The sequence below is a fragment of the Rhinopithecus roxellana genome, chromosome 13 (assembly GCF_007565055.1).
Source record: "Rhinopithecus roxellana isolate Shanxi Qingling chromosome 13, ASM756505v1, whole genome shotgun sequence".
Lineage (NCBI taxonomy): Eukaryota > Metazoa > Chordata > Mammalia > Primates > Cercopithecidae > Rhinopithecus > Rhinopithecus roxellana.
In genome coordinates this window covers 3,546,975-3,570,981 of record NC_044561.1, presented here as the reverse complement: position 1 = coordinate 3,570,981, position 24,007 = coordinate 3,546,975, and the positions used below count along the sequence as shown (strand labels likewise).

Sequence of the window (24,007 nt, the reverse complement as noted above, 5' to 3'; positions counted from 1 at the left end):
TAGAGACAGGGCTTTGCCTTGTTGGCGAGGCTAGTCTTGCACTACTGTCCTCAGGTGATCCACCCGCCTTGGCCTCCCAAAGTGCTGGGATTATAGGCATGAGCCAGCACGCCCAGCCAGAAAATTTAAAATTATTTTGAACTGCATGAAAGTAAAAACACAATATATCAAAATGTATAGGATGCAACTAAAGCCATGCTCAGAGACAAATTTACAGCTTTTTAACACTTTTTTGTTTTTGAGACAGAGTCTCACTCTGTCGCCCAGGCTGGAGTGCAGTGGTGTAATCTTGGCTCACTGCAACCTCGGCCTCCTGAGTTCAAGTGATTCTCCTGCCTCAGCCACCCAAGTAGCTGGGACTACAGGCATGCACCACCACACTCGGCTAATTTTTGTATTTTTAGTAGAGACAGGGAGGGTTTCACCATGTTGGTCTGGCTGGTCTCGAACTCCTGACCTCATGATCTGCCCGTCTTGGCCTCCCAAAGTGCTGGGATTACAGGCATGAGCCACCGCACCCCGCCAGCTTTAACTCTTTTATCAGAAAAGAAGAAAAGTCTCCAATAATCAAATCTTCACTGTTGTGGAACACCTAGCAGTATTTTAAGAAGAGAACATGTTTAAACAAGTGTCTGTCTAGTTCAAAGGTATACAGGTTCACACTGTGGAGAGAACACTCGTTTTGAGCAGAGCCATAAATAGAAATTTTGGTTCCTGGGGCAAGTACCTAACATACTTTCAGATCAACTTGGAAATGCATGATGTGACTCACAGATGAGTGTTGGTAACAGATGCATTACTAACATCATCAACCATTTGGTGGCTTCTTAGATGTGAAAATCAGCGTCAAAAGGCTGCTTGAAGGCCGGGCGCGGTGGCTCAAGCCTGTAATCCCAGCACTTTGGGAGGCCGAGACGGGCGGATCATGAGGTCAGGAGATCGAGACCATCCTGGCTAATACGGTGAAACCCCGTCTCTACTAAAAAATACAAAAAAAAACTAGCCGGGCGACGAGGCGGGCGCCTGTAGTCCCAGCTACTCGGGAGGCTGAGACAGGAGAATGGCGTGAACCCGGGAGGCGGAGCTTGCAGTGAGCTGAGAGCCGGCCACTGTACTCCAGCCTGGGCAGCAGAGGAAGACTCCGTCTCAAAAAAAAAAAAAAAAGGCTGCTTGAAGGAGAGCTGACGATAAATGCAACCAATTACAAAACTGCACAATCTTCAAAAGTAACTTTTTTTTTTTGTAGACAGGTTCTCACTCTGTAGATTGCTACAGTAGTTTAAATATTGTTAAAATGCCCATACTACCCAACCAATCTACAGACTCAATTCAATCCCTATCAAAATACCAATGACATTCTTCACAGAAATAGACAAAACAATTCTAAAATGTATGTGGAACCACAAAATCCAGAAGTCAAACCTACGCTAAGCAAACAGAACAAAACTGGAAGAATCACATTACCTGACTTCAAATTACAGAACTATAATAACCAAAAGAGCACGGTACTGGCATAAAAGCAGACACACAGACCAACTGAACAGAATAGGGAACTCAAAACAAGTCCATTCATCTACAGTGAACTCATGAAGAGTAACCTCAAACTCCTCAAACACTTTTTGACAAAGGTGCCAAGAATAGGCCGGGCACGGTGGCTCAAGCCTGTAATCCCAGCACTTTGGGAGGCCGAGACGGGCGGATCACGAGGTCAGGAGATCGAGACCATCCTGGCTAACACGGTGAAACCCCGTCTCTACTAAAAATACAAAAACTAGCCGGGCGAGGTGGCGGGCGCCTGTAGTCCCAGCTACTCGGGAGGCTGAGGCAGGAGAATGGCGTAAACCCGGGAGGCGGAGTTTGCAGTGAGCTGAGATCTGGCCACTGCACTCCAGTCCGGGCGACAGAGTGAGACTCCACCTCAAAAAAAAAAAAAAAAAAAAAAAAAAAAAAAAAAAAAAAAAAAAGAATATACATCGGAGAAAGGCAAGTCTCTGTAATATAAACAATGCTGGGAAAACTGGGTATCTATATACAGAAGAATGAAACTATACCCCTCTCTCTCTACAAAAATCAAGTCAAAACGTATTAAAAAGACTTAACTCTAAGACCTCAAACTATGAAACTGCTAAAATAAAACACTGGAGAAATTCAGCCAGGCACTGTGGCTCAGGCCTGTAATCTCAGCACTCTGGGAGACCAAGGCGGGAGGATTGCTTGAACTCAGGAATTCAAGACCAGCCTGGCAATAGAGTGAGACCCCATCTCTAAAAATAAATTTTAAAAAGTTTAAAAATAAAACACCGGGAAATTCTCCAGCACACTGGGCTTGGCAAAGATTTCTTAAGTAATACTCCACAAACATAGGTAACCAAAGCAAAAACGAACAAATAGGATCACATCAAGTTAAAAAGCTTCTGCACAATAAAGGAAATGATCAACAAATAGAAGAGAAAATATCTGGACACTATCCATCTGACAAGGGATTAATAACCAAAATATATAAGGAACCCAAACTCTACAGGAAAAAACTCTTAACATAATCTGGTATCATCCCACTTCAGTTAAAACGGTTGGAGGTTCCTGAAAATACTAAAAAGAAAACTACGTATGATCCAGCAATCCCACTGCTAGGTATACACCCCAAAGAAAGGAAATTTGTATATCAGAGATATCTGCACTCCCATGTTTACTGCCGCCCTATTCACAATAGCCAAGGTTTGGAAGCAACCTAAGTGTCCATCAAAAGAAGAATGGATAAAGAAAGTGTAGTACAATGGAGTACTATTCAGCCATAAAAAAGGAGATTCCCGAGGCAGGTGGATCACCTGATGTCAAGAGTTCGAGACCAGCCTGGAACCGTCACTACTAAAAATATAAAATTAGTTCGGTGTGGTGGCACATGCCTGTAATCCTAGCTACTCGGGAGGCTGCAGGAGAACTGCTTGTATCCAGGAGGCAGAGGTTGGTTGCAGTGAGCCAAGATTGCGCCATTGCACTCCAGCCTGGACGACAAGAGCAAGACTTAAGACTCAAAAAAAAAAAAAAAAAAAAAAAAGAGATCCTGTCATTGGTAACAACATGAATGTTGTTGCATTCACTATGCCATGTTGTTTCACTTTGTTAAGTGAAATAAGCCAGGCACAGAAAGACAAACTTTGAACGTTTTAACTTATTTCTGGGAGACAAAAAGTAAAGCAATTGAACTCATGGACATAGAAAATGATGGTTACCAGAGGCTGTGAAGGGTAAGGGGGTAGGGATGGGACAGTGGGGATGGTTAATGAGTACAAAAAAATAGAAAGAATGAGTAAGATCTAGTATTTTAGAGCAGATTAGGGTGACTAAAGTCAATAATAATACATTTTAAAATAACTAAAGGAGTACAATCAGATTGCTTATAATACAAAGGATTAATGCTTAAGGTGATAGATAACCCATCTATGCTGATATAATTACTATGCATTACATGCCTGTATCAAAATATCTAATGAATCCTATAAATATATACACCTACCATGTACCCACAAAAATTAAAAATTTTTTAAAAAGCGTAAGTTTAATAATTTTCTAGAGCTTAGACCTAAGGCATTGTTAGTTCTCAAACAATTCCAGTTATTATTATTTATATCAAGTAGCCATCCTATAATGAGTCTTCCACAAATAAGAACAGCTAACACTTATAAATAATTACCACGTGCCAAGCACTATGCCTAGGTTATCTCATTTAATGCTCATGGCAATCCTATACGAAGGTACAATTTTTTAATTCTCTATTTTTTAATAAATAGAGACAGGGTCTCCCTGGGTTGCCCAGGCTGGTCTAGCTTCTGGACTCAAGCAATCCTCCTGCCTTGGCCTACTAACATGCTGGGATTACAGGCGTGAGCCACTGCACCTGGCCAGTGAGGTACCATTTTTTGCTCCCATTTTACTAAGGCTCAGAGAAGTCAGGTCACATAGCGAAGGGACCAGGACTAGAATCCAACAATCTGACAACAGGGCCTACAGTTACCCACTTTTTATCCTCCCATCCATCTCCACCAAAATGTGCAGTAGACTTTGAAACTGTAGTATGAACATCGCACCATTTCAAGACAGGTGAAGAGGTGACAAGATACTTGTCTGAGGAAAGAAAAATAGTTCCCAAGAGGAAAAGGAGAACAATGACAAAATTACAACTGTGGCAACAAGTGATTCGAGGTATCCTGAAAAAAAATTTCTTGGATTTTCTGGTAGAATTGTCAGTAAACTCTTAAAAACTGCCTGAAGTTACCAAAGGTCATGGACCCCTATACTGAGGAAACCAGTCCAGAATGAAAGCTTGAGGAGGAACGTTTGATGCCAGGAGTCTGAGACCAGACTGGGTAACATACCAAGAGCCCCAAGCCTACAAAAAAAGCTACTTGGGAGGCTGAGACAGGAAGACTGCAAGAAGACTGCTTGAGCCCAGGAGTTGTAGACTGCGGTGAGCTGTGATGGCGCCATTATACTCCAGCCTGGGCAAGAGCGAGACTCTGTCTCTTTTTTTTTTTGGCCCGGCCGACTCTGTCTCTTAATAAATAAAAGGCTGAAGGTCTTTAGGAGGAAACACTGTGGAACCTTTAGGATTCTAATATCAAGGCTCTCTTTAGAGAATCTAGGCCAGGCGCGGTGGCTCAAGTCTGTAATCCCAGCACTTTGGGAGGCCGAGGCAGGCGGATAATGAGGTCAGGAGATCAAGACCATCCTGGCTAACAAGGTGAAACCCCGTCTCTACTAAAAATACAAAAAAACTAGCCGGATGTGGTGGTGGGCGCCTGTAGTCCCAGCTACTCAGGTAGCTGAGGCAGGAGAATGGCATGAACACAGGAGGCAGAGCTTGCAGTGAGCCGAGACCGCACTGCACTCCAGCCTGGGCAACAGGGTAAGACTGTCTCCAAAAAAAAAAAAAAAAAAGAATCTAGCAATCTGGTTTCTATTGGTTTCAGGTTTATAAGAAATCAGAGGCTGGGCGCAGTGGCTCACGCCTGTAATCCCAGCACTTTGGGAAGTCGAGGCGGGCGGATCACGAGGTCAGGAGGTCGAGACCATCCTGGCTAACATGGTGAAACCCCATCTCTACTAAAAATACAAAAAATTAGCCAGGTGGGATGGCAGGTGCTTGTAGTCCCAGCTACTCGGGAGGCTGAGGCGGGAGAATGGCGTGAACCCGGGATGCAGAGCTTGCAGCGAGCCGAGATCACGCCACTGCACTCCAGCCTGGGCGACAGAGCGAGATTCCGTCTCAAAAAAAAAGAAATCAGAACGACACAATTTTAACAACAATGATAATAACTAACATTTATGAGTTTTTGCTCCCTAGCAGGCTCTGTTTTCTAAGTGCTCTTCATTAACTCTTCATAGTAACCTAATGAGGCAGGTATTATTGTCCCCAATTTACAGAGAAGAATGAAGCAAACAATGCACACTCATGTGCCACTAACATTTTGGTCAACAATGGGGCACATATACAATGATGGTCTCTTAAGATGATAACGGAGCCCAAAATTTCCTATCACCTACTGACATCACAGTTGTCGTAAGTTTGTCACACAAGGCATCACTCGTGCATCTGTAGTGATGCTGTGTAAACAAACCTACTGTGCTGCCAGTTATATAAAAGTATGCAGTCATGTCCTAGGCCTTCACATTCACTCACTACTCACCCAGAGCCACTTCCAGTCTTGTAAGTTCCATTCATGTTAAGTGCCCTGTGCAGGTATACCATTTATCTTTATACCATATTTCCTTTTTTTTTGAGAGGGAGTCTCACTCTGTCACCAAGCTGGAATACAGTGGCATGATCTTGGCTCACTGCAACCTCTGCCTCCCGGGTTCAAGCGATTCTCAGCCTCCTGAGTAGCTGAGACTACAGGCACGCATCACCACGTCCAGCTAATTTTTGCATTTTTAGTAGAGACGAGGTTTCACCATGTAGCCCAGGATGGTCTCGATCTCTTGACCTCGTGATCCACCTGCCTCGGCATCCCAAAGTGCTGTGATTGCAGGGCGTGAGCCACCGCGTCTGGCCTGTATCACAATTTTATTGTATCTTTTCTTTTCTTTTTTTTTTTTTTTTGAGACGGAGTCTCGCTGTGTCGCCCAGGCGGGAGTGCAGTGGCGCGATCTCGGCTCACTGCAAGCTCCGCCTCCCGGGTTCCCGCCATTCTCCTGCCTCAGCCTCCGAGTAGCTGGGACTACAGGCGCCCGCTACCGCGCCCGGCTAGTTTTTTGTATTTTTAGTAGAGACGGGGTTTCACCGTGTTAGCCAGGAGGGTCTCGATCTCCTGACCTCGTGATCCGCCCGCCTCGGCCTCCCAAAGTGCTGGGATTACAGGCTTGAGCCACCGTGCCCGGCTTATTGTATCTTTTCTATACCTTTAGATATATTTAGATACACAAATACCATTGCCTACAGTAAACAGTATGGTAATATGCTATACAGGTTTGTGGCCTAAGAGCAATAGGCTAACCACATAGCCCAGGTATGTAGTAGGCTGTACTCTCTGGGTGTGTGAAATACCCTCCATGTTTGCACAATGACAAAATAGTCTAATGATGCAATTCTAAGAAGGTATCCCCATGATTAATTAACACATTACTGTGCTAGTGAGTACAGCTGAGGATACTCTTAGACCATAACTGTTTACCCCCAGGAAATGGAGGGCTGTGTTATTTTAGAGAAATATCATGCCAGCTCTTGCCAGAGATAAAGCAGCAAATTGCTTCTGCTATCCTGAAATAAAGCAAGTGTTTTAGAGGAATACAATGAGGCAGTGGCACAGTCGAGTTAAGTAGCCAGGCAGGTCAAAGCAATGTATTGCTTCTGGTTTGTTAAGGGATGTGTAGCAGTGCATTGCTTCTGATTTTTTTTTTTTTTTCCAGGTAGAGAGAGGATCTTGCCATGTTGCCCAAGCTGGTCTCAAACTCCTAGGCTCAAGCAATCCACCCGCCTTGGCCTCCCAAAGTGTTGGAATTACAGGTGTGAGCCACTGCGCCCAACCTGCTTCTGATATAAGGGCAGTGTAGGCAGCTGACCGGGGCTGAGTGCACACCTGCTGAGTGCTCGCTTCCTGGTCTCCTTGGCGCGAACCTTCCGCAACAGGTCTTCTAGCTTGCTGGATTCCTCAAAGTGAACCCTGAGGTCCTCATCCTCTGCTATGCTGATGATATCTCTGTAGAACAAGGATATGTCAAAGCCCCCAGGTTTCTTCAGGTGCATCAAGTCAAGGAAGATGCCTGTTGCAAGGGTAAACAAAAATGAGGGAGGAAAAAACAATTTTTAGCAAGTGAGAAGTTCTTCAAGTTAAAACTGAAACATGCATTTAAAAGCTCCCTGAAAATTAGACTACTAACATTTTCAGGACTTAGAGAAAGTGGCTAAGGAAATCAACTGCCATAATGACTTCAGACAACTTTTCAAATAATCACCATTCATGGTAATATTAAAGTCAATACAACTGGCCAGGCGCAGTGGCTCACACCTGTAATCCCCAGCACTTTGGGAGGGTCAGGTGGTGGATCATCTGCGGTTCAGAGTTCGAGACCAGCCTGGTCAACGTGGTGAACCCCATCTCTACTAAAAATACAAAAATTAGCTGGGCACAGTGGCTCATGCCTGTAATTCCAACTACTTGGGAGGCTGAGGTAGGTGAATCACTTGAACCTGGAAGGCGGAGGTTGCAGTAAGCCAAGATTGTGCCACTGCACTCCAGCCTGGGCGACACAGTGAGACTCCGTCTCAAAAAAAAAGGCAACACAATCTTGTTCTGACAGAGTCCTTCAGATAGCTAATGGCGTGGTCATCTGCAGTGTCAATGTTACACAGGTGTCTTCTCCTGGCTTCACTTTATTTTTTCATTTTACTCTAAATGGTAAAAAGCAAATGCCTGAAGTCAGGTACACAGAAAGCAATAAAACTGCACTAGGCACAATGGCACATGCCTATTGTCCCAGCTACTTTGGAAGCTGAGGCTGAGCCAAGACTCCTGAACCCCTAAAACAACAACAACAATTAAGTGCCAATTTAAGAGAACAGGAAAATATGCCCACCTGTATCTCGGAGATCACCGGCTTTGGTCCTGGCCCGGCTGGCTTTGGCACTGTCATTGCCATGGGGGTTGTCTTCATTGGTGAACAGCATGATCCTCTTATGACTCATCTTGAATTGGACATCACTAAAGAGGTTGGCACAGACCCACAGCACTTCACTGAGTGAGTAGTCAGATCCGTGGCCCATTAGGTCTTGGAAACGTTTTTGTCCCTGCTGCCCCTTAAACTGGTCAAGCTCCAGAATTCGTTTTGCACCTGATCAGAGGCAGGGAATCAAATGGAAGGAAAAATCAGAAGAATGTCAGTGGTTGCCTTTACCACAAGGCTAACAGAAGGACCCTTTCTCACCCCAGAGCTGTTTAACCCATTTAACAAAGTCCACATCGAGCAAGGTCCCCTTATGCAGGAAAGCAAACTCCTAGACAAGATGTAACTTGCTTCCTTCTCCACACTCCTCTTTGTTCAGAGTACTGACATTCTCATATATAAGGGAAAAGCTGATCTTAGAATATTACTGACCCGGATTATCCAGCTCCTGTAAGACGTAAATATTTTTAAAATTCACTGAATTTTTGTCTTTCTCGGTACCATAGAACACCACAGCCAGGAGATCTCGATCACTGCTTATGATCTTACTGATGTACACACTTTGGATACACTGAAAAAAATAAAAATTCAATTAATATTTACTTACCATTAAATGTAAGCTCCTATTAGAATTTTTTAATTCTCTATTTTTTAATAAATAGAGACAGGGTCTCCCTGGGTTGCCCAGGCTGGTCTAGCTTCTGGACTCAAGCAATCCTCCTGCCTTGGCCTACTAACATGCTGGGATTACTGAGCACATAAGTGCTCAGTACCTATTAGTTGCTCAAAATATATTTGCTGAATTTGTACACGGCATGACCCCTACCTTCAGGAGTAATGAATCAGTGAGAGTAATGGACATAAATATCAAATTTTAACAAAAACCAGAATGCAGTTAAGTATACATCAGAAGTATAAGCAGTCCCTGCCGTAGAAATCAGAGAATTAATAATATGTATATTCAGGTCAGGCACAGTGGCTCACATCTGTACTAATCCCAGCACTTTGGGAGGCCGAGGTGGGAGAGTCACTTGAGCCCAGGAGTTTGAGACCAGCCTGGACAACATAGTGAGACTCCATCTCTACAAAACAAAAAAATTAGCTGGGTATGGTGGCACAGGGTCCCAGTTACTTGGGAGGCAGAGGTGAAAGATCGCTTGACCCCTGGAGGTGAAGGCTGCAGTAAGCAGAGATCGCACCACTACAGTCCAGCCTGGGCAACAGAGTGAGACACTGTCTAAAGAAAAAAGAAAATTATCAGAGGGAGGAAACTGTGCTATGGGAGTTGGGGGGAAGCCAAGCATTGGAATCAGAAAACCTGGAGTTGAGTCCTACTGATGTCACTTACTTAACTGGCTGAATTTGGAGATATCATGTGATCTTTCAAGTACCCTGGTATCAGGAAACAGAGTTTATATATACAGATGGCCCTCCATATCTGCTAGTTCTGCATCTATGTATTCAACCAACCTCAAATCTCAAATATTCAGGAAAAACAAAGAAATTCCACAGTTTCAAAAAGCAAAACCTGAATTTGCCATGTGTCAAGTACTACAACGAACCCACGTGAATCAAGTGATGCATAGGCATTATATTAGGTACTATGAGTAACCTAGAGATGACTTAAAAGCGGAGGATGTGTGTCAGTTATATGCAAATACCATGCCATTTTATTTAAGGGACTTGGGCATCCTCAGATTTTGGAATCCACGGGGAGTCCTGGAACCAATTCCCTCAATAACAAGGGATGACTACATAAAATAATTACAATGCTTAAGTATATGTGACCTGAAAATAAGTCAGTAACTACCAGTAAGAGCATCCTTGAAATGAAATTGCTTAACCACACAGTTAAAGACATCAGTATTCCAGTAACAGGAAAGGTCTATCCCTCATATAAACTAATGTCAGCATCTGGTAAATCAGGTCTTGTAAGAGTTTGTCAGTTCAGCCGGGCATGGCGACTCACGCCCATAATCCCAGCACTTTGGGAGGCCAAGGCGAGTGGATGACGAGGTCAAGGGTTCGAGACCATTCTGACCAACACGGTGAAACTCCATCTCTACTAAAAACACAAAAATCAGTTGGGTGTGGTGGCATGTGTCTGTAATCCTAGCTACTCAGGCGGCTGAGGCAGAAGAATCGCTCGAACTCAGGAGGTGGAGGTTGCAGTGCGCTGAGATTATGCCACTGCACTCCAGCCTGGGTGACAGAGTGAGACTCTGTCTCAAAAGAAGAAAAAAAAAAAAAAAGTTCATCAGTTCTAGGGCCCCATTTAATTCTGGAGCACTAACAAAATTATGTCTTAAGGCCAAGTACAGTGGCTCACACCTGTAATCCCAGAACCTTGGGAGGTCAACACAGGCAGATTGCTACAGAAGTCTGAAACCAGCCTGGGCGACAGGGCAAAACAATGTCTCTACAAAAACCAAAAAAATTAGCTGGGCATGCACGTGCTTGTAGTCCCAACTACTCAGCTACTTAGGGATGCTGAGGCAGGAGGATCACCTGAGCACAGGAGGTCAAGGCTGCAGTGGGCAGAGACCATGCCACTGTACTCCAGCCTAGGTGACAGAGCGAGACCCTGTCTCAAAAAAAAAAAAAAAAAATTTTAAGTTTTGGAACCTGCAAAGCTGAGGAATAAACCAACCATGGTGATCCCCTCCATGTCCTGCCTGAGCTCCAGCTGGCCTTCGTCCACAGCTATTCTCTCCTTAAATGCAGAATGTGTCCTATAGCTAGTCATTGACAACAATCCACATGGCAAGTAGTCTTTCCCATAAATATTTTAATCTACTCTGAGGAGGCCGGGCGCGGTGGCTCACGCCTGTAATACCAGCACTTTGGGAGGCCGAGGAGGGCGGATCACAAGTTCAGGAGATCGAGACCATCCTGGCTAACACGGTGAAACCTCATCTCTACTAAAAATACAAAAAAGTAGCCGGGCGCGGTGGCGGGCACCTGTAGTCCCAGCTACTCGGGAGGCTGAAGCAGGAGAATGGCGTAAACCCGGGAGGCAGAGCTTGCAGTGAGCCGAAATCGCGCCACTTGCACTCCAGCCTGGTGGACAGAGCGAGACTCCATCTCAAAACAAAAAAAAAAATCTACTCTGAGGAGTCTACAAACTTTTAAAAGAATTTGGTAAGGGCTCCTTCTAGTTTCTAAAAATTAAAAAGGCCGGGCGCGGTGGCTCAAGCCTGTAATCCCAGCACTTTGGGAGGCTGAGACGGGCGGTTCACGAGGTCAGGAGATCGAGACCATCCTGGCTAACACGGTGAAACCCCGTCTCTACTAAAAATACAAAAACTAGCTGGGCAAGGTGGCGGGCGCCTGTAGTCCCAGCTACTCGGGAGGCTGAGGCAGGAGAATGGTGTAAACCCGGGAGGCGGAGCTTGCAGTGAGCTGAGATCTGGCCACTGCACTCCAGTCCGGGCGACAGAGCGAGACTCTGCCTCAAAAAAAAAAAAAAAAAAAAAATTAAAAAAAACTAAAACAGAATTTCAAAAAATGTTTTCTATTGCTTATCAAATACTGAATACTTATTATTGGTTATCAAATTGTGCTCATCTATGAATGTCTCATTTCCTTGCTACCTAACAGTACATTTTCTTCTGAGGTCTTCAGGCATCAAGGGTTCCATTAACTCTCTGAAATTACAGGTAGAACTGTGAGTACTATCTTTTTTGAGGGGAAGGTATGTAGCTGTCATCATACCCTCAAAGAGGTCCACGGTTGGCCGGGTGCAGTGGCTCAAGCCTGTAATCCCAGCACTTTGGGAGGCCAAGGCGGGCAGATCACAAGGTCAGGAGATCAAGATCATCCTGGCTAACATGGTGAAACCCTGCCTCTACTAAAAAATAAAAACAAAAAATTAGCTGGGAGTGGTGGTGGGCACCTATAGTCCCAGCTACTTGGGAGGCTGAGGCAGGAGAATGGCATGAACCCGGGAGGCGGAGCTTACAGTGAGCCAAGTTCATGCCACTGCACTCGAGCCTGGGCGACACAAAAAAAAGAAGTTCACGGTCTAAAACAGGTTAAAGCACTGCTCTTCAAAGTGATGGTCTCCAAATCAGTAACATCAGGATCACCTGACAACTTACTAGAAATGCAAATTCTTGGTCTCCATTCTAGATGTAGAGAATCAGAAATTCTGATTCTGGGGCAAAGTTCTGTAGTCTGTTTTAATGCCCTGCAAGTAATTCTGTTTGAGAACCATTTTAAATTAATGATTGTTTTCATTCATGGTTCTATTATTTTATTTTACACATACACTTTTTTTTTTTTTGAGACGGAGTATGGCTCTGTCGCCCAGGTTGGAGTGCAATGGTGCCATCTCGGCTCACTGCAACCTCCGCCTCCCAGGTTCAAGTGATTCTCCTGCCTCAGCCTCATGAGTAGCTGGGACTATAGGAACTCACCACCGCACCCAGCTAATTTTTGTATTTTTAGTAGAGACAGGGTTTCACCACTTTGGCCAGGATTATTTTGATCTCTTGACCTCGTGATTCGCCCACCTTGGCCTCCCAAAGCACTGGGATTACAGGTATGAGCTACTGTGCTCGGCCTTTTTTTTTTTTTTTTTTTTTAAGAGACAGGGTCTTACTCTGTTGCCCAGGCTAGGGTTCACTGGCACAATCATAGCTCAGTGCAGCCTCAAACTCCTGGGTTCAAGCAATCCTCTCACCTCAGCCTCCTGAGTAGCTGGGACTACAGGTGCACACCACCACACCGAGTTTTTTTTTTTTTTTTTTTTTTTTTGGTGCAAGATACTCTGGTTTGCCAACTACAAGAACGATTTCTTTTTTTTTCTTGAGATGGAGTCTCTCTCTGTCACCCAGGCTGGAGTGCAGTGGCACGATCCTGGCTCACTGCAACCTCCACCTCCACAGTTCAAGCAATTCTCCTACCTCAGCCTCCCGAATAGCTGGGACTACAGGCCTGCACTACCATGCCCGGCTAATTTTTCATTTTGAGTAGAGATAGAGTTTCACCATGTTGGCCAAGCTGGTCTCGAGCTCCTGACCTCAAGTGATTCACTCACCTCAGCCTCCCAAAGTGTTGGGATTACAGGCGTGAGCCACCACACCCTGCCTACAAGAACTATTTGTACACAAATTAGAACATGAAAAGTTTCTGTTCAGTTCCAAATTCTAAAATTATGAGGCATGAGATATAAAACAAATCTGCAAAAATTCTTCTCTATGAAGTACACAAAAGAAGCAGTAATCTTTTTAATTAAGCTGAAATTTAGATAAAAAAAGAATCATTTCTTTTTTTTTTTTTTTTTTTTTTTTGAGACAGAGTCTTGCTCTGTCGCCCAGGCTGGAGTGCAGTGGCCAGATCTCAGCTCACTGCAAGCTCCACCTCCCGGGTTCACGCCATTCTCCTGCCTCAGCCTCCCGGGTTCACGCCATTCTCCTGCCTCAGCCTCCCGAGTAGCTGGGACTACAGGCGCCCGCCACCTCGCCCGGCTAGTTTTTTGTATTTTTTAGTAGAGACGGGGTTTCACCAGGTTAGCCAGGATGGTCTCGATCTCCTGACCTCGTGATCCGCCCGTCTCAGCCTCCCAAAGTGCTGGGATTACAGGCTTGAGCCACCGCGCCTGGCCAAAAAAATGAATCATTTCTAAGCGAACAATTAAGAGGTATTTAATACATTCACAATGTGCCAGGCATAGTGGCACATGCCTTAATCCCAGTCACTCAGGAGGCTGAGGTGGGTGGATTGCTTGAGCCCAGGAGTTCCAAACCAGCCTGAGGAATAGTGGGACACCATCTCGAAAAAAAAAAGCAAGGCCAGGTGCAGTGCCTCACGCGTGCAATCTTAGCACTTTGGAAGGCCGAGGCGAGCAGATCACAAGGTCAGCGGTCCGAGATCATCCTGGCCAATATGGTGAAACCCCGTTTCTGCTAAAAATACAAAAATCAGCTGGGCGTGGTGACGCATGCCTGTAATCTCAGCTACTGGAGAGGCTAAGGCAGGAGAATCGCCTGAATCAGGGAGTTGGAGGTTGCAGTGAGCCAAAATTGCACCACTGCACTCCAGCCTGGTGACGGAGCGAGACTCTATCTCAAAAAAAAAATAAATAAATAAAAATTTTTAAAAAGCATAAATACACACAAAAGGCTGGGCGCAGTGGCTCACGCCTGTAATCCCAGCACTTTGGGAGGCCGAGGCGGGTAGAACACGAGTTCAGGAGATTGGGACCGTCCTGGCTAACACGGTGAAACCCCATCTCTACTAAAAATACAAAAAATTAGCCGGGCATGGTGGCAGGCGCCTGTAGTCCCAGCTACTCCGGAGGCTAAGGTAGGAGAATGGCGTGAACCCGGAAGGCAGAGTTTGCAGTGAGCCAAGATCGACCCACTGCACTCCAGCCTGAGCGACAGTGAGACTCCATCTCAAAAAAATAATAAAGGCCGGGCACGGTGGCTCAAGCTTGTAATTCCAGCACTTTGGGAGGCCGAGATGGGAGGATCACGAGGTCAGGAGATCGAGACCATCCTGGCTAACATGGTGAAACCCCGTCTCTACTAAAAAGTACAAAAAACTAGCCGGGCGAGGTGGCAGGCGCCTGTAGTCCCAGCTACTCGGGAGGCTGAGGCAGGAGAATGGCGTAAACACGGGAGGCGGAGCTTGCCGTGAGTTGAGATCCGGCCACTGCACTCCAGCCTGGGCGACAGAGTGAGACTCCCCCTCAAAAAATAATAATAATAACAACAATAAAAATAAAAATAAATACACACACAAACATTCACAATGTTGTACAACTACCAACTCTAGTTCCAAAAAATTTTCATCACCCCAAAAGCAAACCCAGTACCCACTAAGCAGTTGCTCCCCGTTCATCTCTTCCCTGTGCCTCAGGTAACCAACCACCACTCTGCATTAAGAACTTACCTATTCTGGATATTTCATGCAAATGAAATCATACAATATTTGACTTTTTGTATCTGGCTTCTTTCACTTAGCATAATGCTTTCAAGGTTCATCTACTTTGTAGTACGTATCAATTCTTCATTCTTTTTCATGGAATGTATATCCATACGCCACTGTTTAGTCATTCAAAATGTTTTGGAATAAGATAGAGGTCGTGGCTGCATAACGTTGTGAATGTGTGTCATTGAATTGTATACTTTCAAATGGTTAATTTTATGTTACATGAAACACAACCTCTAAAGAAACAAAAACAGGTCAGGTACAGTCAATCACACCCATTTCTCCACAGTCTTGCCAACACTTCTTATTTTCTGCTGGTGTTTTTTAAATTTTAGTTTGTTTATATAGTGGGTGTGAGTGGTAGCTCATTATGATTTTCATTTGCCTTTCTCTAATGACTAAACATGCTGAGTATCTTTTCCTGTGCTTGTTGGACATCTGCATATCTTTGGAGAAATGTCTTGTCTTTTTTTTTTTCCTTTGAGACAGTCTCACTCTGTTGCTCAAGCTGGAGTGCAGTGGTGCAATCTCAGCTCACCGCAACCTCCATCTCCCGGGTTTAAGAGATTCTCCTGCCTTAGCCTCCCGAGTACCTGGGACTACAGAAGCGCACCACCATGTCTGGCTAATTATTTTTGCATTATCAGCAGAGACGGGGTTTCACCATGTTGGCCAACCTGGTCTCAAACTCCTGACCTCATGATCCGCCTGCCTCCGCCTCCCAAAGTGCTGGGATTACAGACACGAGCCACCACGCCCGGCAGGAGAAATGTATTCTCAAGTCCTGTGCCTGTTTTAAAATTGAAGTTGCCTTTTTATTGTAGCCATCTTCTCCAACCACAGGTAGTAGTCAACTCCCAAGTATCACTCACTCTTTTCCACACTATAACTGCGGGAACTTCCCTTCTTCCTTTATACTCTCATCTCTGCAAGAGGAGGCGCCTACTTCTTTTTTGTGTTTTTTTGGCTTTTTTTTTTTTTGAGACAGTCTTGCTGTCTTACCCATGCTGGAGTACAGTGAGCAGCACAATCCCAGCTCACTGCAGCCTTGATCTCCTGGGCTCAAGCAATCCTCTTGCCTCGGCCTCCCTAGTAGCTAGGACTACAGGTGTGCACCACAACACCTGGATGATTTATTTATTTTTGTAGAGATGGGGTTTCTCCACGTTATCAGGTTGGTCTCAAAACCCTAGGCTCAAGTGATCTGCCCGTCTCGGCCTCCCAATGTATTGAGATTACAGGCATGAGCCATGCCCGGTCAATACTGTTTTTAAATTTGTCTTAAATTAAAAGGTAGTCTTACCTGGATGCTCATGTCAAAAGGTGTCAACTCATCTTCACTCTGAGATTCAAACATAGCCTTGGAGGCATCAACCAAAAAAATCAAACTATCTCTTCCTGAATATTTATAGTCTCCTACGGAGAAAAAAGTAGAAGAAAATGTTTGTCCTTGTATTCGTATTTGTTTACCATAGAAAACAAACAAAGGCCATAAAGTATAACCTAATCAATTATTATAAAGTGACAACCATAAAATCTCCACCTATGTCAGGAAATTGAGTCTTGCCAGACACCCTAGAAACTCCTCATAATTATGTTCCTTCCCAATTACAACACCCATCTCCCCCAAAAGTCAATATCCTGACTGTCTTTTTTTTTTTTTTTTTTTTTTTTTTTGGAGATACAGTCTCACTCCCATCACCCCATCACCCAGGCTGGAGTGCAGTGACACAATCACACAATCACAGCTCACTGCAACCTTGAACTCCTGGGTTCAAGCTATCCTCCTGCCTCAGCCTCCCGAGTAACTGGGACTACAGGTGTATGCCACCATGACCAGCTAATTTTTTAAATGTACTGTAGAGATGGTATCGTGATACATTGCGCAGGCTGTTCTCAAACTTCTGAGCTCAGGCAATCCTTCCGCCGAGGCCTCTATTGTTTTTTCTTTTTTTTTTTTTTTTTGAGACGGAGTCTCGCTGTCTCCCGGGCTGGAGTGCAGTGGCCAGAACTCAGCTCACTGCAAGCTCCACCTCCCGGGTTTACGCCATTCTCCTACCTCAGCCTCCCGAGTAGCTGGGACTACAGGCACCCGCCAACTCACCCGGCTAGTTTTCTGTAGTTTTTAGTAGAGACGGGGTTTCACCGTGTTAGCCAGGATGGTCTCCATCTCCTGACCTCGTGATCCACCCGTCTCGGCCTCCCAAAGTGCTGGGATTACAGGCTTGAGCCACCGCACCCGGCCACTTTTTTTTTTGAGACAGAGTCTCCCTCTGCTGCCAGGTTGGAGTACAGTGGCGTGATCTCAGCTCACTACCACCTCCGCCTCCCAGGGTCAAGTGATTCTCCTGCCTCAGCCTCCCGAGTAGCTGGGATTATAGCCGCCCGCCACCACGCCCAGCTAATTTTATATTTTTAGTAGAGACAGGGTTTCACCATGTTGGCCAGGTTGGTCTTGAAATCCTGACCTCAGGTGACCTACCCACCTCAGCCTCCCAAAGTGCTGGGATTACAGGCGTGAGCCACTGCACCCAGGCCCGCCCTGGGCTAGAGCTAGGATTATAGGCATGATCTACCACACACCCACCCGTTTCTTTATAATTTTATCACCCAAAGCTACATTTCTAAACATTAGCTTTGACTTAGTGTTTCTGAAGCCTCTTCATCTACAGATACCCTCTCTTTTTTCCCTTGTAATTTATTTGCTAAAGAGCCAAGATGCTTTGTATTATACACTTATCCACATTCTGGATTTTGCTGATTGCCTTTTTAAAAAAATTAATTAGGTGGGGCACAGTGGCTCATGTTTGTAATCCCAACACTCTGGGAGAACAAGCCAGGCGGATCACTTGAGGTCAGGAGTTCGACACCAGCCTGGTCAACATGGTGAAACCCCGTCTCTACTGAAAATACAAACATTACGCCGGGTGCGGTGGTTCACACCTGTAATCCCAGCACTTTGGGAGGCCGAGGCAGGCAGATCACGAGCTCAGGAGATAGAGACCATCCTGGCTAACACGGTGAAACCCCATCTCTATTAAAAATAGAAACATTAGGCCGGGCGTGGTGGCTCACGTCTGTAATCCCAACACTTTGGGAGGCTGAGGTGGGCGGATCACGAGGTCAGGAGATCAAGACCATCCTGGCTAACACCGTGAAACCCTGCCTCTACTAAAAATACAAAAAATTAGCTGGGTGTTGTGGCAGGTGCCTGTAGTCCCAGTTACTCGGGAGGCTGAGGCAGGAGAATGGCGTGAACCCGGGAGGCGGAGCTTGCAGTGAGCCGAGATCACGCCACTGTACTCCAGCCTGGGCGACAGAGTGAGACTCCATCTCAAAAAAAAAAAAAAAAAACATTAGCCAGGCATGGTGGTGCCCACCTGTAATCCCAGCTAATCAGGAGGCTGAGGCAGGAGAATTACTTGAACCCGGGAGGCAGAGGTTGCAGTGAGCAGAGATCACACCACTACTCTCCAGCCTGGGCCACAGAGCAACACCACGTCTCAAAAATAAATAAATAATTATTTTGGCCAGGCACAGTGGCTCACACCTGTAATCCCAGCACTTTGGGAGGCCAAGGCCTATGGATCATGAGGACAAAAGATTGAGACCATTTGGGACAACACAGTGAAACCTCATCTCTACTAAAAATACAAAAATTAGCTGCGTGTGGTGCCACATGCCTGTAATCCCACCTACTAGGGAGGCTGAGGTAGAACTGCTTGAACCCGGGAGGCGGAGGCTGCAGTGAGCCAAGATTGCGCCACTGCACTCCAGTCTGGGTGACAGAGTGAGACCCTGTTTCACAAAAAATAAAAATAAATAAATGGCAGGGCACGGTGGCTCATGCCTATAATCCCACCACCTTAGGAGGCCGAGGCATGTGGATCACGAAGTTGAGATTGAGACCATCCTGGACAACATGGTGAAACCCCATCTCTATTAAAAATACAAAAATTAGCTGGGTGTGGTGGCACATGCCTGTAATTCCAGCTACTAAGGAGGCTGAGGCAGGAGAATCGCTTGAACCCAGGAGGCAGAGGTTGCAGCGAGTCGAGACTACGCCACTGCACTCCAGCCTGACGACAGAGACTCCATCTCAAATAAATAAATAAATAAAAGTAATGAATTAATCATTTTACAAACAGAGTCTTGTTCTCTCACACAGGCTGGAACACAGTGGCGCAATCATAGCTTACTGCAGCCTTGAACTTCTGGGCTTGATCGATCCTCTGCCGCGGCCTCCCAAAGTATTGGGATTACAGGCATGAGCCACCTTGCCGGGCCTGCTGATTGACCTCTTTTGGTGCAGATTAACATAGTCCTCTGTCCTTCCTACTAAGGACCTAGAGAGGCTTAATCAGATTCAGGTTTTCTTTCTTCAGCATGACTCTATCGTAAGTAACGTGTTTTTTCCTAAAAAGGTATATAACGTCTGGTTATCTCCAAGTAGCTGGGATTACAGGCATGTGCCACCATGCCCAGCTAATTTTCTGCATTTAGTAGAGATGGAGTTTCACCATGTTGGTCAGGCTGGTCTCAAACTCCTGACTTCAGGTGATCCACCTGCCTTGGCCTCCCAAAGTGCTAGGATTACAGGTATAAACCACCATGCCTGGTTTATTTTATTTTATTATTATTTTTTTGAGACGGAATCTTGCTGTCACCCAGGCTGGAGTGCAGTGATGCGATCTCCGCTCACTGTAAGCTCCGCCTCCCGGGTTCACGCCATTCTCCTGCCTCAGCCTCCAGGGTAGTTGGGACTACAGGCACCTGCCACCACGCCTGGCTAACTTTTTGTATTTTTTTAGTAGAGACGGGGTTTCACCATGTTAGTGAGGATGGTCTCGATCTCCTGACCTCGTGATCCACCCACCTCGGCCTCCCAAAGTACTGGGATTACAGACCTGAGCCACCACGCCCGACCCCTATTTTATTTTTTTGAGACAGGGTTTCACTCTGTCGCCCAGGGTGGAATGCAGTGTTGCAATCTTGGTTCACTGTAGCCTCTGACTCCTGGGTTGAAGCAATTTTCGTGCCTCAGCCTCCTGGGCAGCTGAGGCTACAGGTGCATGTCACCACAGACTCAACTAATTTTTGCATCTTTTAGTAGAGACGGGATTTTGCTATGTTGGCTAGGCTGGTCTTGAACCCCTGACCTCAGGTGATCTGCTCCCAAAGTGTTGGGAATACAGACGTGAGCCACCACACCTGGCCAAATCATGGTATATTTAAAATGAGCTATACGCCAGGCACGGTGGCTCACACCTGTAATCCCAGCACTTTGGGAGGCCGAGGTGGGCAAATCACCTAAGGCCAGGAGTTCAAGACCAGCCTGGCCAACAATGGCGAAACACTGTCTCTACTAAGGGGAGTTGCGCTTATTTTTTTTTTTGTCTTTTTTTTTTTTTCCTTTTTGTGCAGAACGGGGTCTCGCTGTATTACCCAGGCAGGTCTCGAACTCCTGGGCTCAAGCTATCCTCCCGCCTCTGCCTCCCTGAGAGCTGGGATTACAGGCGTGAGCCACCGCGCCCGGCTGTCTCTACTAAAATACAAAAATTAGCTGGGTATGGTGGTGCACACGCCTATGTTCCCAGCTGCTCGGAAGGCTGAGATGGGAGAATAGCTTGAACCGGGGTGGCAGAGGTTGCAGTGAGCCAAGATTGAGCCAGTGCACTCCAGCCTGGGCAACAGAGCGAGACTCTGTCTCAATAAATAAATAAATAAAAGGAGTTATAGAGATTAAATATATGTACTTGCAAAGAAAGATATATCCATGCTACAACAGTAAGAAAAAAGGTAGAACACAAAATTATGTACATTTGTTTAAAATTATATTTGGAAGACTGGTGTAAATTAAAATGGCAAAAATGTATATGCACCATTGTTACAACAATACAAGAAATCAGATACAGGCTGGCCATAGAGGCTCATGACTATAAACCTAGAACTCTGGGAGGCCAAGGCTGGGGGGGAATCGCTTGAGGCCAGCAGTTTGAGACCAGCCTGATCAACATAGCAAGACCCTGTCTCTACAAAAAATTTAAAAAGTATTGGGAGTTGGTGGCACATTAGTACTAGCTACTGAGATAGCTGAAGCAGGAGGATCACTTGAGCCGGGGAGTTTGAGGTTACAGGGAGCTATGACGATCTCACCACTGCACTCCAGCCTGTCTCTATTAAAAAATTAAAAAACAGATAGCCGGGCGAGGTGGCGGGCGCCTGTAGTCCCAGCTACTTGGGAGGCTGAGGCAGGAGAATGGCGTGAACCCGGGAGGCGGAGCTTGCAGTGAGCTGAGATCCAGCCACTGCACTCCAGCCTGGGCGACAGAGCGAGACTCCGCCTCAAAAAAAAAAAAAAAAAAAAAAAAAAAATTAGAAAACAGATACATATTTTATTAGGAAATAAAGATTGAAAGATACTTGAAGGAAAAATACAAAAATGTCAAAATGCCGGTAGTTGTGTTAGGGTGGTAGATTACACAGATTACGGCAAATTTTTTAATTTTTTATATTTCCTACATGTTTCTCACTTTTTTTTTTTTTTTTTTTTTTTTTGAGACAGAGTCTCGCTCTGTCGCCCAGGCTGGAGTGCAGTGGCGCCATCTCGGCTCACTACAAGCTCCGCCTCCCGTGTTTACGCCATTCTCCTGCCTCAGCCTCCCGAGTAGCTGGGACTACAGGTGCTCACCACCATGTCCGGTTAATTATTTGTATTTTTTTTAGTAGAGACGAGGTTTCAGGATGGTCTCGATCTCCTGACCTCGTGATCCGCCCGCCTCGGCCTCCCAAAGTGCTGGGATTAGTCTTGAGACATCGCGCCTGGCCGTTTCTCACTTTTAATAAAAGTATTCAAAATTTTGGCCGGACGCGGTGGCTCACGCCTGTAATCCCAGCACTTTGGGAGGCCGAGGAGGGTGGATCACAAGGTCAGGAATTCAAGATCAGCCTGGCCAAGACGGGTGAAACCCCATCTCTACTAAAAGTATAAAAATTACAGCGCGCCTGTAATCCCAGCTACTCGGGAGGCTGAGGCAGGAGAATCGCTTGAACCTGGGGATTGGAGGTTGCAGTGAGCCGAGATCGTGCCACTGCACTCCAGACTGGATGACAGAGCAAGACTCCATCTCAAAAAAAAAAAAAAAAAATTCAAAAATCGTCTACCCACGAGTTAAATTAACCAGTATGAAGATTACATGTACTCCTATTTCTCTTCCTTTGTTCTGTGTGTTACTGTGCTGCCTGAACATACACTCCTAAACCTGGAGGCTACATTGAGGGAATCAATCGCTTTCCTGTAACTGTGTTGCTTGCATTTATTCTTTGGTTGGGGTAGTTATTGTAGGGTGGGGGCATTTTTACACTGAGGTCCTGGAATGGTAAAACTACTCTCCTGGATGAGAAGGGTCTCACCTGAACCACTTAAGATGGCAAAAAAGGCCGGGCGCGGTGGCTCAAGCCTGTAATCCCAGCACTTTGGGAGGCCGAGGCGGGCGCATCACAAGGTCAGGAGATCGAGACTATCCTGGCTAACATGGTGAAACCCCGTCTCTACTAAAAAATACAAAAAACTAGCCAGGCGAGGTGGCGGGCGCCTATAGTCCCAGCTACTCGGGAGGCTGAGGCAGGAGAATGGCGTGAACCCGGGAGGCGGAGCTTGCAGTGAGCTGAGATCCGGCCACTGCACTCCAGCCCGGGCCACAGAGCGAGACTCCGTCTCAAAAAAAAAAAAAAAAAAAAAAGGCAAAAAATACCCATGGTCATGGCCATTTATCAGGGCCCAAAAGATGTCAAACTACCAGTGTCCAGAAAAAACTTAGAGCAGACTAGAGTAGGATCTGAATATAAGAGCCTAGGGTAGCTCTGCAAAGTTCAAAGGAAAAAAAGAACTTCAGAATTATTTGGGAGAAGGGCATGCCATCAAACAGAAAAGTCCACCCAGCAGAGATGGGCAGGGAAGGTCTTTCTTCCACACACCGAATGGCACTACATGCTGAAGTCACTTACCACTTGCTTCAAGGTTCTCTTCTTGTTCTTCTTCTGCTTCTTCATCGCCCTCGGTTTTGTAATATGACTCCCACCCTGACATGTTGGCTACTGCTCACTAGGCGAAAGACGTTAAAGTCAGTAACAGGCAAATTTAAACCGAAAAAATACCGACCTCTAGGTTCTCGTGAGATCTGTTCTAAAGGCTTGGTTAGTAGTGAGGTACGTGGACGGTAAATCCTGCCGCACTGCATGTAAATGCGCATGGGGGCCATCCCAATAACAGCCTCATCTCAGCTATCCCTCACGTTTCAGGGCCCGCGGCGGCCTGCGGAAGCCAGATGCCGGAGGTCCCGCCCCCGGCGCCATTTAGACGATGAAGGATTCCCGCTCCGGGATTCTGTGCTCACTAACGGACCCCCTCGTCCTCAATACCGCCCAAAAACCTCCCCAAATTCCTCAATCACGCCCAATGAGGTCTCAAACGCAGACGGGCCTCAAGTGCAGGCAGGCCGCAAGCGCAGGAGGGCCTCAAACGCAGGCGGGCCTCAAACGCGAGGTGCCGCCTCCTTCGGGAGGAACGAGCGTGGTCTCGAGTCTGTCGCTACCCCTCGGATTCTCACACTTAAGGCCAACGGTAACCCTCTAGCAAGGCTATGGAGGCGCGCGAGACCGAGCGGGCGAAGCGGGACGAGGCCAGGCCTAGCTGGCGAACAACAGAAATGGGTAACGGCCCGCTTACCTTTGGCGCAGAGAAGCGACCAACTTGGACAGAAGACGAGATTCCACGCATGCGCGGGCCCTGTTCTTAGTCCCAATCAACGCCCCCTACGTCATCACGCATGTGCGCACCATTTCGCGTCAGGCTGGCACGCACACTCCCCAACCAGCTTCTACCTACGTGCCTGACGAAATCAGAGAGCCC

At 46.2% G+C, this 24,007-nt stretch overlaps 1 protein-coding gene across 1 annotated transcript in view; it reads right to left on the bottom strand.

Annotated features, from left to right (window-relative positions):
* Positions 1-23,996, bottom strand: part of XRCC6 (X-ray repair cross complementing 6) — a 46,509-nt gene extending 22,513 nt beyond the window's left edge. The window contains exons 1-6 of the mRNA XM_010375362.1: positions 23,825-23,996; positions 23,104-23,200; positions 16,400-16,512; positions 8,590-8,728; positions 8,071-8,325; positions 7,074-7,257 (exon numbers count right to left, since the gene is read on the bottom strand). Of these exons, the coding sequence (XP_010373664.1) occupies positions 7,074-7,257; positions 8,071-8,325; positions 8,590-8,728; positions 16,400-16,512; positions 23,104-23,185 (773 nt within the window). The 5' untranslated portion in view covers positions 23,186-23,200; positions 23,825-23,996. The remainder of the gene's footprint in view (positions 1-7,073; positions 7,258-8,070; positions 8,326-8,589; positions 8,729-16,399; positions 16,513-23,103; positions 23,201-23,824) is intronic.
* Between the last annotated feature and the right edge of the window lie 11 nt (positions 23,997-24,007).